Source organism: Meleagris gallopavo, chromosome 12 (assembly GCF_000146605.3).
Source record: "Meleagris gallopavo isolate NT-WF06-2002-E0010 breed Aviagen turkey brand Nicholas breeding stock chromosome 12, Turkey_5.1, whole genome shotgun sequence".
Classification (NCBI taxonomy): Eukaryota; Metazoa; Chordata; class Aves; order Galliformes; family Phasianidae; genus Meleagris; species Meleagris gallopavo.
The window spans coordinates 13,083,594-13,098,092 of NC_015022.2; the positions used below are offsets into that span (position 1 = coordinate 13,083,594).

General features: G+C 41.8%; 1 protein-coding gene across 3 annotated transcripts in view; it reads right to left on the reverse strand.

Moving 5' to 3' along the window:
* Positions 1-14,499, reverse strand: part of AGBL1 (ATP/GTP binding protein like 1) — a 300,344-nt gene that overhangs the window by 217,626 nt on the left and 68,219 nt on the right. For all 3 annotated transcript variants that reach the window (XM_010717492.3, XM_010717491.3, XM_010717493.3), the window contains one exon: positions 8,246-8,283. In XM_010717492.3, the coding sequence (XP_010715794.1) occupies positions 8,246-8,283 (38 nt within the window). The remainder of the gene's footprint in view (positions 1-8,245; positions 8,284-14,499) is intronic.

The following is a 14,499-nucleotide window of genomic DNA, read 5'->3' on the forward strand; positions in this document are numbered from 1 at the left end:
AGCTCACAACAGATGGCTCTTGGTATGGATTCTCCAGAGCTAGTAGGCTCCAATTCATTTCCAGTCCACTAAAAAGAGTGCCAGAACCTTTCACACCTGGAACATTAATCAGCAAGGATTCACAGGGCAGGAGAAGAGAGAGTAAAAAGGGATAAAGATGCTGGATGAAGAAAATCAGTAGCAAGGAAGCCATAAAGAGAGAAGCTAGCACACAGCTAACCTGAATCCCAGTGATGTAACAGATAAAGATTTTGAGAAGGGGAAGGAAGTTACCTGCAGTCATCTCAGTTTGCTCTCTACAGTATATCAGCAAACTCTTTCCCAGAGAAACGATTGGAGGGTAGCTCTGCAGCTACTTGGCCTTGCCCTGCAGATTTCTCTACCACTGACATCATAGGGCAGGTGACAGCGTCCCAGCAGAAAAATCCCTCATTTTAATCCTGATTTGCATCTTCACACAACTCTGTTGATGCCTCTGCACTGCCTGCACGTCAGGCTGGCATTCCATTCTTATACCTTATGCACAGCTGTGCCCAGACACCTACACTGTGGTTTGCATCTCTGTGCAGCCTTTTTTCCCCTTTTTAACCTTCTCATACTATCTCTACCAGTTCAGCTTGTATTCTGGGGCTTCATGGTTGTCAGACTTCTAGCTTAACTTTCTCCTTTGACCTTCACTCTGTTCTTCTCTCCTTTTTTTTTTTTCTTTTTCTTTTTTTGACTCCCTGCTCGAAAACTTTAATTGCTTGAGAATCCTTTATCAATTACTTTATTCATGATTTCCTGCTAATCCTCAACTAGCTGTCATGTTTACTAACCTGCAGGATGACTTACCCCTTAAATCAGTCAATCTTCCTTGAAGAATTACTCAGAGAGCTCTGTAAAAGTCAATAAGTGTATAAAACATGACAAGAAGAGTCAGGCAGTGTAAGATAGGGACAATTTGGATCAGGCTCAGAGCCTCCCTTAACTGTTCAGAGGCAGATGAAATTGGACTAGAAGTAAGGATTTACAGCCCCTAGCATTCACTCCTTGAAGTCCAAGCTTTCTGTGTCATTGTCAGTAGGGTGAAGGAAATGCCTGGAAAGCACTGCAGGAGCTGCTTGGGGAAGTTAATTAAATAGAATTCTTATCAGATGTGTTCATGAGGCTTTTGTAGAAACATTAAGGTTGGAAAGGATCATCTAGTCCAACTGCCTACCTACCACCAACACAGCCCACTAAACCACGTCCCTAAGTACTACATCTGCCCTCTCCTTAAAAGCCTCCAGTGATGGTGACTCCACCACTTGACTGGGCAGCCTGGTGCAGTGCATCACTACTCTCTAAGGAGAGTCAAGTCCTTCGAGACAGACTTCCACATTTGAATCCCAAATCCATGGGGCCCAGAAGACAGCTGTCCCAATGCCTCAGTCTTATTACTGGATGAAAAGCACAGAGAAAGCTGAGAAGGACAGCTTTTTTACTTGTTTCCCTCATGTATTCTCCTGTGCTTATCTCCTTTAAGATCAGAACAGTCACTTTGGGAAGAGAAGCTGAGATAGTCAGTTCTGCAAGTAGATAGGAGAGGCAGGATTATACTTGGCCAGCACTTTCATCAAAAGCAATGAGAATTAACTGAAAGGGAAAGAAAGCTTTCATTTTCTTTCTCTCATTCCACTGATTCACTTCTGCTCTTGTGTGTTTTTTTCTTCTAGTGTTTTGGTTTTTCTCTTCCAGATTTTTTCAGTTGTACAGTCAAAAAAAAGTATCAAATAAACGAAGGAGGAAGTATGCCAATATCTCCAGAAGGCAGAACAGAAAAAGAAGGCCTCCCCCACCTGTCTGTGTCTGTTGGTGTCTCAATCTAAGGCTGCACCTGCATGTGTATCTGTCTATACATTGGCACAAATACAGATGGTGGAAATGAATCATACAGGTATAAGCAGAACTGCACAGATTTGTAGGCAGCAAGAACCCACCCCTCCTGGAGCGAGTGTGCATGATCTGTGTTGGTGAAGCAGCAAAACATTCTATGCCTTTTGACCCTTTTTGTTATTATTTTGTTAGTCCCTCTCCTTTTCCTTGAGTGCAGCCAATGTTTTCAGCTGAAACAGAAATTCTCCTCCTAGGTAGCTTCCAGGAGTGTCTAGGCATGCATATGGGAATACCCAATGTCTTCTTTATTTCCCCACTCATTTAGAACTTATCACCCCTTCTGGCTTCCAGGGCAGTCCTGTTAACCAATGAAAATATTCTCTGCTATAGTGACAGAATACCCAGCCGAATAATCTGTTCAGTTGGTTAGGAGAATGTGACATGGATGCTCAGCCAATATGTGTCATTATCAAATGAGAAATGCATCTGAATTAGCAAGGGACTCGCATCACAAAGAAATCCACACTTGTGAAATAATTCTGATTTTGCAGTGGGGGTCAAAGACAGATGAAAGCCAGGTTTTGAGTCTGGCAGATAAGACTAGCAAGGCTAGTGAGGTTTTGGCACAAGGGGGAGCATCTATGAGGCTCTCTCTTGTATGCCAGTCCCTTTGAAGCATTTGCCAAGAACACAAGGACCACTGGAAAACATGCAGCATTTTTAATCACAAAACTGAATTACAGTCAACCTGAAATATGATGAGCAATGCACTGCTTACCAGGCAGAACAAAGAGACTTATCTTTCCATCTATCTACTTAAATCTCTTTGTTGATGCCACTCAGCTGATTCGTTATGCCACGAGCATATATTGCTACAGTTTGGAGATAAGAACGCTCTGCTAGATTAACCCTGTGGCCCCTAAGGGAACAAAAGAAGAAGAAAATCTTCAGCTTCCCTGCTCTTCTCCAGTCACTGTCTCTTAGCAATTAAAAGATACAAGTGAAGTGAAAACATCTATTCTATTCTGACATTGTGAGACTGTTTTTTGCTGGAGATAAACGTGAGGGCGCCCTACAGAAATGAACTGTCCTCAGAGAAATCTTGTCACCCATCCAGCTCCGGGATAAACCCATACGTGGTAGGCTATAGAGTTCCACCTAGAAGTCAGTATTAGACTCAACTATTTTGGAAGGCAGAAGACTAATTCTGTGCCATAAACTTCACAGGCATCCTTGAGAATCAAAGTATTAATTTGAGCATTTAGGATAGAGGTCTAACACTTACACAAAGCTAGAGGCAGGACTTGCTAGCACAGATAAGTTCCTGGTCTAGGTGCAGAGACACTGTATGTTGTGAGCTTAACATCAGCACAAGAACAGCACATTTTTTCTACTCTGAAAGTCTTTCTAGCTCCAGGTTTTGGACTGTCAAGCAGTAATCATATGAACTATATCATGAGGTGGCAATTCTTCACTAATTGGCTTTTGTTGCATTGTTTGTATATATAAAAGAAAGCAAGCCAATTCCTTCTGAAATTTTTGAACTAACCTCAGAAGGAAAGTGATCTTCAAAAAGATTCCTTTTCCTCCTTTATTTTCCAGTTTCAAAGCATCTTCGAGTTGTAACCCAATAGAAAGTCAAAAATAAAGTAAAAAAAATAAATACTTCTTGTTGAAATTTCCAGGTTGATTTTTTTTCCTCAAAGTGGTTTGAAAGTTTAGACAAGGATGCTAGAATTTGGAAGACTTCCCAAAATTTGGCCACTGAAGTTTCTGAAGCCCAATCATCACAGGAGGCACAAAGACACTGCCAAGACACAGACAGTAAGCAATCACTGTTAAGGATATCAGCAGAGAACAGTGCAACTTCTTGACACTTCAACTCCTTCACATCCACCCTCAGGAGCAAAACAGCAAGAAGCTGCCATGCCCCAGGAGCTGAACGAACCTTTTTCTGTAAAGAACTTAGTGCCTTTACCTAGGACATCTCTATAGATGAACATCAGTCTTGGGAAGGGAATAAAAAGGAGATTGAATCATTTTTCCTCTCTTATAAAACAGCTCTTCTCAAAGAGAAGCTTAAAATCAGAATCAATACTATTTGCATTCTGAAACTCAGGAAGAAAGCAGGAAGAAAGCACAGACACAGAACTTGTTTTAGATGATTATGAAGCTATTTGCAAAATTCAACTCTGATCACAATATCCCACAAATTCTGATGATAGGTTTGGGGCCAGACTGATAATGGAGTCTCAATCCAGAGGTGGGAAATGAGGTCTTAAAATGACTGTGAGGAACAAGCATCTTGCAAAATACGAGACAAATCACTGACATTGTGCTGTGTTTAACCATAGGTCTACTTTGACACAAGACCAAAGACCTATAATTCAGTAGATCTGTTGCAAAGCATTATGAATTCAGGCATAAAGGGTGCAAGCCATTCAAACTGTAATGTGTGCTAGAACACTGCTTTCTGTTCCTCACAGTTACTCGCCCCTACTTGATGCCAGCATAAAAGGAAAAGAATGACACTGATTATTTTATCCTGCCAGCCACAAGACATAATCCTTATGCTTTGATGAAAAAAAAATAAAAAATGGGTGAAAGGTTAAATAAAGGTTAGTTGACAGAAGATGAGGCAGAAAGAGCAGGAAGTGAGAGATGAAAGCCTGGGGGGAATAAGGGAAGAAAAGAAGAGCAAGACGACAAAAGCAGGAAGGTAAAGATACAGAAAAAGAGGGGAAAGGCCATCTGCAATAACTGCTGTTCGCACACGGAATTGTCTTGATAAAAGAGGCATGATCAGGAGGTCAGCACAACCTGTCTCTTTAAATTGCTCATTACAATTTTACTAGGCAAGCATTGCAACAAGGGCTCTGCCCATTTCCCTAACCCTTTCCTTCAATATCCGCTGAGCAAATGCCTCCGAGATCAGCTCTAGCTAATTTCCTTCAAGGCATGCAAACTGCTAATTCTGGGAAGTACAGATAGTCAGGAATAACAAATACAAGCAAAATGAGATTAAAATAACCTGCTGATAAACAAATTACTCACCAAAAAATAAATATTGGATTAAGCTCTGGTGGGAGCGGGGTTCCCTATAATCACATCGCCATCGTGTGGCTCGAGGTGCCACGTCCAGCAGGGATCACACCAACTTCGTGCCTGTCCACGCTTCTGCATCAGGTATCCCTTTTTCTTCCACATCTCAAAAACTACAGTTTGTCTTTTTTATTTTGGATGGGTGAGTTCAACCCAAAGTAATAGCTTTTAGATGTGCAGGGAAGTGGGACAAAGCCAAAGGAGGCAGGAAAAATAGCAGGTGTGCCCTGGGACGGAGAAGAGACTCTGGGAAGTACGCTGTGCTCTGCTCTACCCCTATTTCTCTATGATTATCTGTATCTTCACATGCTGTAATAAATATCTAGAAACTGAGGGAAGGATGGACAGAGGTAGCACCAGTGAAGACTTGACTAGTATCCAAGAGAAAAGACTCCTGATGCTATCGTGTTACACAGCACCATTACATCTATTTAATAAGCAGCATATCCAGCCTACTGTAATGTGATAATGAGCTCAGCCACTGAGAAAACAGCATGGTGAAGAGACGGCAGAGGAAGGCTTCACTACAAACTACTTGTTGACTGTATGTGGGCATGGCAAGTGGCACACAGCAACCAGGAGGGCAACACATGGGGACAGGAAAGAACTCTGGATTGCTTAGAAAGAGATAAGAAGTCAGGAGTGAGAGTGGATAATCAGGCGTGAAACATCTTTTCCCTATCTGTAATCTGAGCTTCTACTGATAGAAAGATAGGGCACTTTGTTGGAAGTGACCTAAACATTATTCAGCACCTCCGTGCCTGTCACTGATATCCATTTATGCATAGGGGGACAGGATAATCAAGATCCCTCCGGTCTTGTGCTGGGTATGCGAGCATTTCTTCTTTGTTGTGGACAAAGGGTAAATTTGCAGTGCCTTTTCCTCGTCCTCTCTCCGCTTATGATTCTTATTCCAAACCATTTTCTTACACGTAGCACTATGCACCTGTTAAAGTGGGTATTTTGCATCAGCTTCTGTTAGGGAAGAGACAGAGGCCAGAGAGTTTCCAGCCAGGCTTTGGCTCTGCAGGAGGACTAAGTCTTAAGCAGAGCTTAAGGAAGCCTGAGATGAAGAGGGATATTTCAGAATCCATCAGGGAGACACACTGCCATCTGCCTGCTCCCTTCAAAACTGCGGGGTTTTCTCACATTGCTGTTTGCTGCCGGAAGCAAGAGGGACAGTTTCACCTCAATATCTTCCATGTATAACCATAACCCTTGTGCCTGCTTCGAACTGAAGCTTTTAAGAATCCAATAGCCCTGCAGGGAGATCAGCAAGAATAGGTGTGCACTTGTTCTAACATTCATCAGATTTGATTTTCAGCTAAGAACTCTAAGGTCATACGCATAGATAAGTTAACGTGATAAGCAAAGCTGTGCTGACAATTGCAAAAAACAGTTCAGTTCTTCTCCTGCCACGTTGACTATGGAAAAACCAGAGATGTTTCTCACATCTCCTAACCCACACCTCCCAAAAGGCACAGCCTGTTAAACTGTGTGCAGCTACACCAGAAGCCTGGAGCTTCTAGTTTCTCGAGCTTCAGGACAAAACAAAAACCAAAAGATATTCTTGCCACTGAGCAACAGCCTACAGAAAACATCAGAAAACAGAGTAAAAGCTGCCCTGCAGGCTGTTGTGCTCTACTGTACATCACCTCCCAAGTGATCCTCCCAAGTGACAATGTAAGGACTGCTTTGCTCTTAGTCCTTCTTAAAATACAAGCAGCATAAGAGCCCAGATGTCTCCAGAACATAGATTGGCTGAGAAGAGCCACGAGAAATTTATTCTAAGAGTAAATATCCTTAAAACTTACTTCACTCCAGAAGAAAAAAAAAATCACCAGGGGAACCTGGAGCTGAACCCAATCCTTCCAGATTCCCTAGAAAATCCCTGGCTCACAAAAGGATTCCCCCACACAGCACAAACTTTTACAACATGGTTTAGAACTCATTTTACAAATTCCTTCGGTGACTAGTTCTTCACTTCTCCATAGCATCCTCATCTCTAGACCCAGAACGATCCTTGAAATAGAAAACTACTACTTTTAACATCCTGGGCCAGCAGAATTTCACTTCCCATTCCTGGTGCCTGCCATAGGACAGGAGCACAGGAGAAAAGCTCAAGCTGCCTGATGAGCTTTCAGCTCTTATTCCTTTTCTAGGTTTCTCTGTGCACTCCTTTCTATTCTAAATGCTAATTTTGCTTTTTATATTGCAAGCAGCTGTGGCATAGCCCCACAACCCCCCTTACTAAGATTTAGTGCCCAAAGCAGAAGGTCTTTCCTCGTTGCAATAACATGACCTTTAAATCTATGCAGCAAGGTTAATACTGGAGCATCATTTCAGAATTCATCACTTGAGCTGGTGCGACTCAGAGACAATCCCATTGCAATCTGCTCATTTAAGCACTGCTTTCAGGACTACAGATTTTCACAAATGCATTACTCCTAATACTATAAAAAGGAATAGGGGAGGGGAAGAAAAGGATGGAGAGAGAGGACAATACGCCATTGTGATTTATTGGAGAATAGATAGTCTGCAATAGTAGAGTGCTCTTCCTTAATCAAAGCTTTATTAAGTTCTAGTAATAAAATGTAAGTGTTTTTTTGGATAAGAAAAAGGCAGGAAAGGGTAACACGTTCATTTCAGGAACAGTCACACAACAGTCCGTGACTGAGAATCCCTGTTAAATGTCGCCAGCACCCACAGCCAGCTGGTGCAGATGCCAAGCACAACCTGCCTTAGGTATGCCCCAGCAATCCATAGGCTGCAGCCCTGTCTTTTAGGTCTGCATGAAATCGCAAGGGAGAATAAGGTCATGCCTTTTGCACTGCAGAAGTCTTCCAAGCCTTTTCCAGTAACACTATTGTTTCCAGGTTAGCTCACAATACAAGAACATCACAGGACAGAGAGGTCTTCGAGCCATTTCCCAGTTATGACAGAGCAGAGCAATGAGCATTATTCACAGCCTGGACAGCTTTCCCCATTTTTTTTCCCTGTACCAAGCACCAGGACAACCACTGTTCCCTGATTATTCAAACTAAGCATCTTACTTGGTTCCCTCAGCAACTTGCTCCTGGGATCAGCATCTGCCATGGATCTGCATGGCCACAAAGCCATGAGGTGCTGAAAAGCACTACAAGACACATAAGCAACTACCTCTTTTTATTAAGCAGTGCTTTTTGGGATCTAGGGGGAAGCGGATACTACAGGAGAATGAGGTTCAACAGGATCATTCCGTCCAGCAGCACAGCACAGGAAAGTCATAATATGAAGAAAAACTTACTTGATTTCAGCAAAGCTGCCAGAGCCTCAATGGCTGCCCTGGGGAAAGAAAAAAGATGGAAAAATGTCAGTTTCTTTGATAATTTTTTTAACCTTCATCTTCATGATCTTCTGGGTCAGGCTTTGCAGTTGGTCTAAACTGACAGCTTGAGCTGCTATGTCTTACACCAGCAGAGAATCCAGTTTCTGCAGCTGACTCAGTTATTCTAAACGAGCATTAGCCCTCTAGCTTTACCGTTACACTGATTCATAGTGACCATTAAATGTAAAGAAACAGCCGCATACCCAGAGTAATGAAGCAAGTCTTCAAACTACTGCCCTAGAACCATTTCTTTGTATCACACTCAGCATACGCCCGTTCCAGACATCAGTGCTTCCATCTACATCAGCAGATAAATTCTGCATCCAATTGGAATGTCAGCATTTTCCAATGGATTCCACTCCCTCCTCCATTCTTCCCAAAATAAACTTCCCCTCCATCCTCCTTCCCACCTGCTTAAACTGAAAATGAGTTTCATTTTCTTATAGTTATGTCTCGTACTGCAGCAGCAGATAAAGGTTCCCCACTCAGATCAGGGCTTGTAAGAAACATGTTAATGTGATGTGAGACTTGCCCCATAGATCTTAAAGAGTAGATAAGCAGAGAAGAGAGATAAGCAGTGATTTTTTTGGTTAACCTTTACATCAATTCAATACACAAGTAAGCAACTCAGCTTGCCTGACTCAGCATAGCACCAATCTAAATGGGAGCCAGAGAAACCTGCACTGAGATATATTTATTCCCCACATGGTATAAGCTCCATCCTACCAGCCACTCAGAAGGTTTCCCTTTCCAGTCATGTTCTGCTGGAGCAAGAAGAGCCATGTACCAACCTGGCTTACTGCTGCAAAGTTTCAAGTGCCTACAGCTTATTGAATAAATACAGCTGCAAAACCCTTCATGCTCATGGGTTCCTTAAAATGTAATCTCTTTAGAAACCAATCCCCAAATAAAATCACATTAACTTCCATACTGAGCCAATTATCATCCTGCAGCAAAAAATTACCACTTTTTTTTTTTTGTCATCAAGCTGCTGTCTGTTGCACGTTGTAGCAGTGGCTGAGACTAAGAAAGATTCAAGATCTGGTTCTTGTTGATGTTGAATTGATGTCCTTGTCTAACATCATGCTTCCATAATGAATCTGACAAAGTTCAACAGCAGCATTAAAAAAAACAACAACAGTCACCAACTGCACACATCTGCATAAAAAAATACTCCAAGATATAGGGGGGAAAAAAGCAACAAAAAAAAACAAGAAATAAACAACTAAAACCCCACAGTCATGCTCTCATTATTTTACTTCCACCCAAACAGCAGCCATTCAGCTGGTGGGAGGAATACTGTCATCTACCAGCCATTCTGCACACTCAGGAAAGTGATGTGCTACATCCACTGATCACTTAGCTTTTTCTTAAGTATCCAGCTTGGGACAAAGTAAATAGCTCTAAACAAATTACGATTTTGTCCAGAGCTCCTCCCAAAGCTACATGCATCTTTTAACAGAAAACATTATGTACCTAATTTTGCAGTAGTCTCTGTGGGCTTTAGTAGGCCATCAATCACACATCTGAACAGCAAAGGAGTGAAGGAAGAACACAAGTATTTCTGGATCCATACAGAAGAGGCACCTCATGTACTGTATGAATTTTCTCAACTTCCACCTACTTTTGGAGCACCATGACAGTCCTGTAGCTAGCTGGATTTCTCACTTGCCATGCTAGCAGCCTAGACACTGCCTCATCTCAGTCCATGCCATACACAGTAAAATAGAGTGGAACCAAAGTAGTGCGTTTTATCTCCTAATTCACTGCAATTCAAAGAATTTGACACAGGTGATAGACAGTGTTCTGTGTGCCCTACAGAACATGCTCTGTAGGTACTCACAAGCAGGTTCAGACCTCAACAGTATGCACTGTTTTAGAGTACATACTGAAAGAAAGAGTAATTAAATACATAAGTGTAAACTGCCAAATGGATCAAACAAGTTTAAGGGGCAAAACAGACTTAACAAAAAGTAGAGCAAGCCACCCTAACTCGATGTTTTTCTTGGATAACTGATTTTTCTAGACAAGGGAAAGACAGTAGATCTCATTTCTCTGTTCTTCAATAAAGCTTTCGATATGGTGCCATGCTGGAAATTATTAGAGAAGTGGGAGAAGATGAGGATTAGTACAAGAACTGCAAAGGTGAGAGGGGAACTGGTTGAAGAGGCAGTGGCAGGAGATGTACAGAAAGAGAAATTATTGGACTGGAGGGAGGTCACACGTGGAAGTTCAAGGATACATTTTGAGACTTATTTTATTTGAGATCTTATTTTATACTTTCATTAATAACCTCGACACAAAAAGTCAGAGTATACCAACAAAATCTGCTGATGGTGTGAAGTCAGGAGCTATTACCAACAGTCAGGAGTTTGGATTATCTTTCAGGAATAACAGGATGTTTTTGAGTTTTGAAGCAATAGAGGTGGGATGAAGTGTAATAGTCAAAGTGCAAGGTTATGCACGTAGGATTTAATAAGAGTTGTTATGAGCTGGGGCTCCTAATTTGGAAGCAAGATCAGGAAGATCCCTGGAGAGATGAGCCCATTAGAGGATTAGGACAAGTGCAACCCAACAGGGTGACGATTGTGGAAAGGACAGATCAGGTCTCAGACAGTCACTGCCAATGGCAAAAGAAAGCATGAAGGTTTTAAGTTCAGGTTTCACTCAAACAGCTGTGCGCCATGCTTGAAAGGAATGATGCAGAAAAGGGCTAAGAACACAAATAGAGTAGCAGAGAAATGTCAGGAGCCTTAAAGATTGCAGTTTGGTTACTTCAGCAAAATAATGGCTGAAAGGTGACTCGATTGTTCTCCAATCTCTCCCACTGGGGTGGGGAGAAGTAAACACTGCATAAGACAGAGAACTACTCAAACTGAAGAACAAAGCTGGCACAAGGACAAATAAATATAAAATGGCCATGAATAAATTTCAACTGGAAATTAAAAGAAAGGTCTTAAGCACTGGAAAATGAGGCTCTGAAACATCCTCTTGGCAGAAACGGGATGAACAATGTAATGAATTTGAAAAGGGAGCCTGAATTGCTTATAACAGGATCATGAGGCTCAGCTGCCAATGAGGAAAGGCTCTGAAAAACCTGACCCAGAAATCACAGTAGTTCTATATGCCTTAATTTTAATCAGGCATAAAATAGAACTGAATGATAAACAGTTTCTCCAAAGACAAAGTTAATTAGCCAGGCCGGAAAAGACCAGCTGCACCAGTGTAAGCAGGAAGCCCAAGTTGTCTGGATCTTACATCCAACACTTCTCTAGAAGTACAAAACCAGAGCAAAGATGCAGCTCTAGAACTTCCAGAAAAGACTCTCTGACTCCAGCTATTTACCATCCAGAGATTTCATAAGCTACCACTGGTGCCTCTGGGAAGTTTTTTTTAGTTAAGTCTATTTCCCTTCCACGTATTTTTGAAGCTGTGCAAACTCTTTGCATATACAGTATCCCAGGAAAGAAGAGCACCACACAGTGCAGCTGTGAACTCTCCTTGCATATATATATTTTTTTAAGCTTGGATTTAAAGTGTAAATTATAATGCTGGTATTAAGTCAGTTGTCAGCAAGTAACCCCAGGATATTATCTACCTTTAGCACAGGACAAATTCAAACATACAAAACACCCTATAGAAAACAACATAAGTAGTCAGAAAAAAAGAGAAGGCAGGATAGGCTTTCACTGAGAACAGCAGCAAGTTGATGGATGTGTCAATGGGCTTACAGCAATCCAAGGCAACTTGTGTTTGTGATACCAGCACCTCTTAACAGCATATGGTAAACCAACAGCATCTTTTCTGGCATCAGAAGAGATAATGAGTGAATCTGGGATGGGAAGATAGAGAGAAAGGAGATAAATAGTGCATGAGTGCAAGAGAGAAAAATAAAAGATGGGAACAGGAGGGAAAGTTTAAGAGCAGAAGAAAGATGTCTCTATGAGCCATATGCTAGACCTGAGGATTTGACAGCATGCCCAGTTCAGAACTCTGCATTTGTCTTAAGAAGGAACAAGGGATAAAATGTTTTATTAAAAACAAACTGGTGAACCTGTCCAGATGCCTTCCTCTGATTTTCTCTTCTGTGGTGATACGTTACTCAAATCCTACACGAGGATTGACAGAGCTGCTATCTCAAAGGAGACTCATTTATATATTCCAATAAAAAGATGCATAAATAAAGTTGTGCACTCTTAAAAGGCATAATAATAAATGCCACACCGTAATCAGAAAACATTAAAAACTGCCTGCAACAGCAGTGCAGACAGCCGCTCTGAAGAATGGAAGTCTTTTGAAGTGTTTCCAAACCAGCAGCTTGAATATCAGGGCAGGAGTGCAGCTTGCAGACAGATAGACAATCAACTTCCAGATCCCGTGCTTAGGAACCAGGAGCAACAACAAAGAAAAAAAAAAAAAAGTGCTTCCCAAGCCAAAGAAGAATTGGATTAGCCAACAAAGTCAGGCTGTTCAGCATAGGCAAAAAAAAGTCTTTTATTACAAGGTCACCCCTTCAGATCTGGGCTATGGGGACAGTGTCAGCTGGAAGTGCTGCAGACAGAGGAGACCAGGAGACAGCATCTCTTAAGTCCCCTTCCCCACCCTGACCTTGGCTCATAAGGCTGCAGCTCTCAGCATTACTATGGACAACTCTGTCTCTGTTTCTTGACTCGATTGCTTACTTCTGTTCCACACAGCACTGGAAAAAAAGCCTCCTGGAAATGAAAAACGTTGTTACAGAATGGATGCCTGGTGAACTACATGAAAGGATTTGAGAACTCACAGGGCATGAGGAGTTTGGTGCCCATCTGTTCAGGACTACCTTGTTACTATGGACAGGGAACAGCTGAGACACTTAAGACTGAACAAAGAACTGATCCAACAGGGTTTTGTAAATCAGCTCCCAAGTAATTTAACCAGCATCTTCCTTCTCCTGTGAGCTTTTATCTTTATACATGCTTAAACATGAAACATGCTCTTATTACTGAATGAAAGATAATGAATTGGTGCTTCATTAAATACCTCTTCAGACCTGATGCAATTCCTAAAGGCAATCACACCTGGATAATGAAGATGCAAACTCCTATCTTTAGAGACATAAAAGATTCTCCCCTGCCTGGCAGCTCACATTGCCTCAGCCTACTCTCTCATTTTGCTCTTCGTCTGGCTATTTCTCACTACACTCACTTGTTGCTGTCATGTTCATTTTAGATCTCGTGCAGTGTGGGGCATGGAGCATGCTATATATTTGTACAGCATCTAGCACAGTGGGAATCTTGACTGAGGGCTCAAGGTACATGCTTAAAGCCCATAAGCTCCAATTGCCCCTGTCTCTTGAAGGAATTAAGTGCACTTAAGAGTACATATTGCCTGGCTGCTTTTTGCCCCCAACTCTTGGGACTCGTATTTAGTTACTGGAGCATACAGTCACAGACTAACCCAATCTAAAGAAAACTTCACGTTTGACAACAGAGAGACATTTGGAAATAACACGTGGGAACCACAGCAACAGGTGCATTATAAATCCCACCAGTAGGTAGATCTCATTGGAGACAGATGCCTCAAATAGGCATTTCCATAGTGGCCCAGAAATATAGATCTTAAATACATAAGTACTTCTACAGTAATTTGCTTTGTTTTAAAGTTTTAAAACCAGCAGTTTCACAAGATCTGAAAATTCATGGGGAAAAGCCGCCTACACTGCCAGCATTTTCATGGCACTGCTGGTCTGTGACTGATAAAAACACACCCATCATCATGTCTGCTTTAGCTCCAGCTTGTTAGCTGGGTATTAAAACTTATGCTAAAGGCATAGCCTGCTTACAGTTTGCAGTGTCCCACCCATCGCCAACAGGTGGTGTTCGGAGATCCAGCTGTTCTACACAGATGTGCTTTTGATATGGTGCCAAAGGGAACTGAAAAAAAAATAAGTCACACGCTCCTTTTCTAATGGTTACCTCAATTCCAGTGATCTGATTTGTTTTCCTGGAAAAGCACATACTGCCTTTGAACAAATTATGCATCTTCCATGGATGCTATTCTCTCTGATGCGATTCTTTTTGCTGAATAGAATTTGAGAACAAACTGAGGACAAATTAAATTCATGCTGAAAAGTATTTTCTCTCCACCTTTAAAGACTTCTGTGAGCATTAAATGTCAGAGTAAGATGGTAA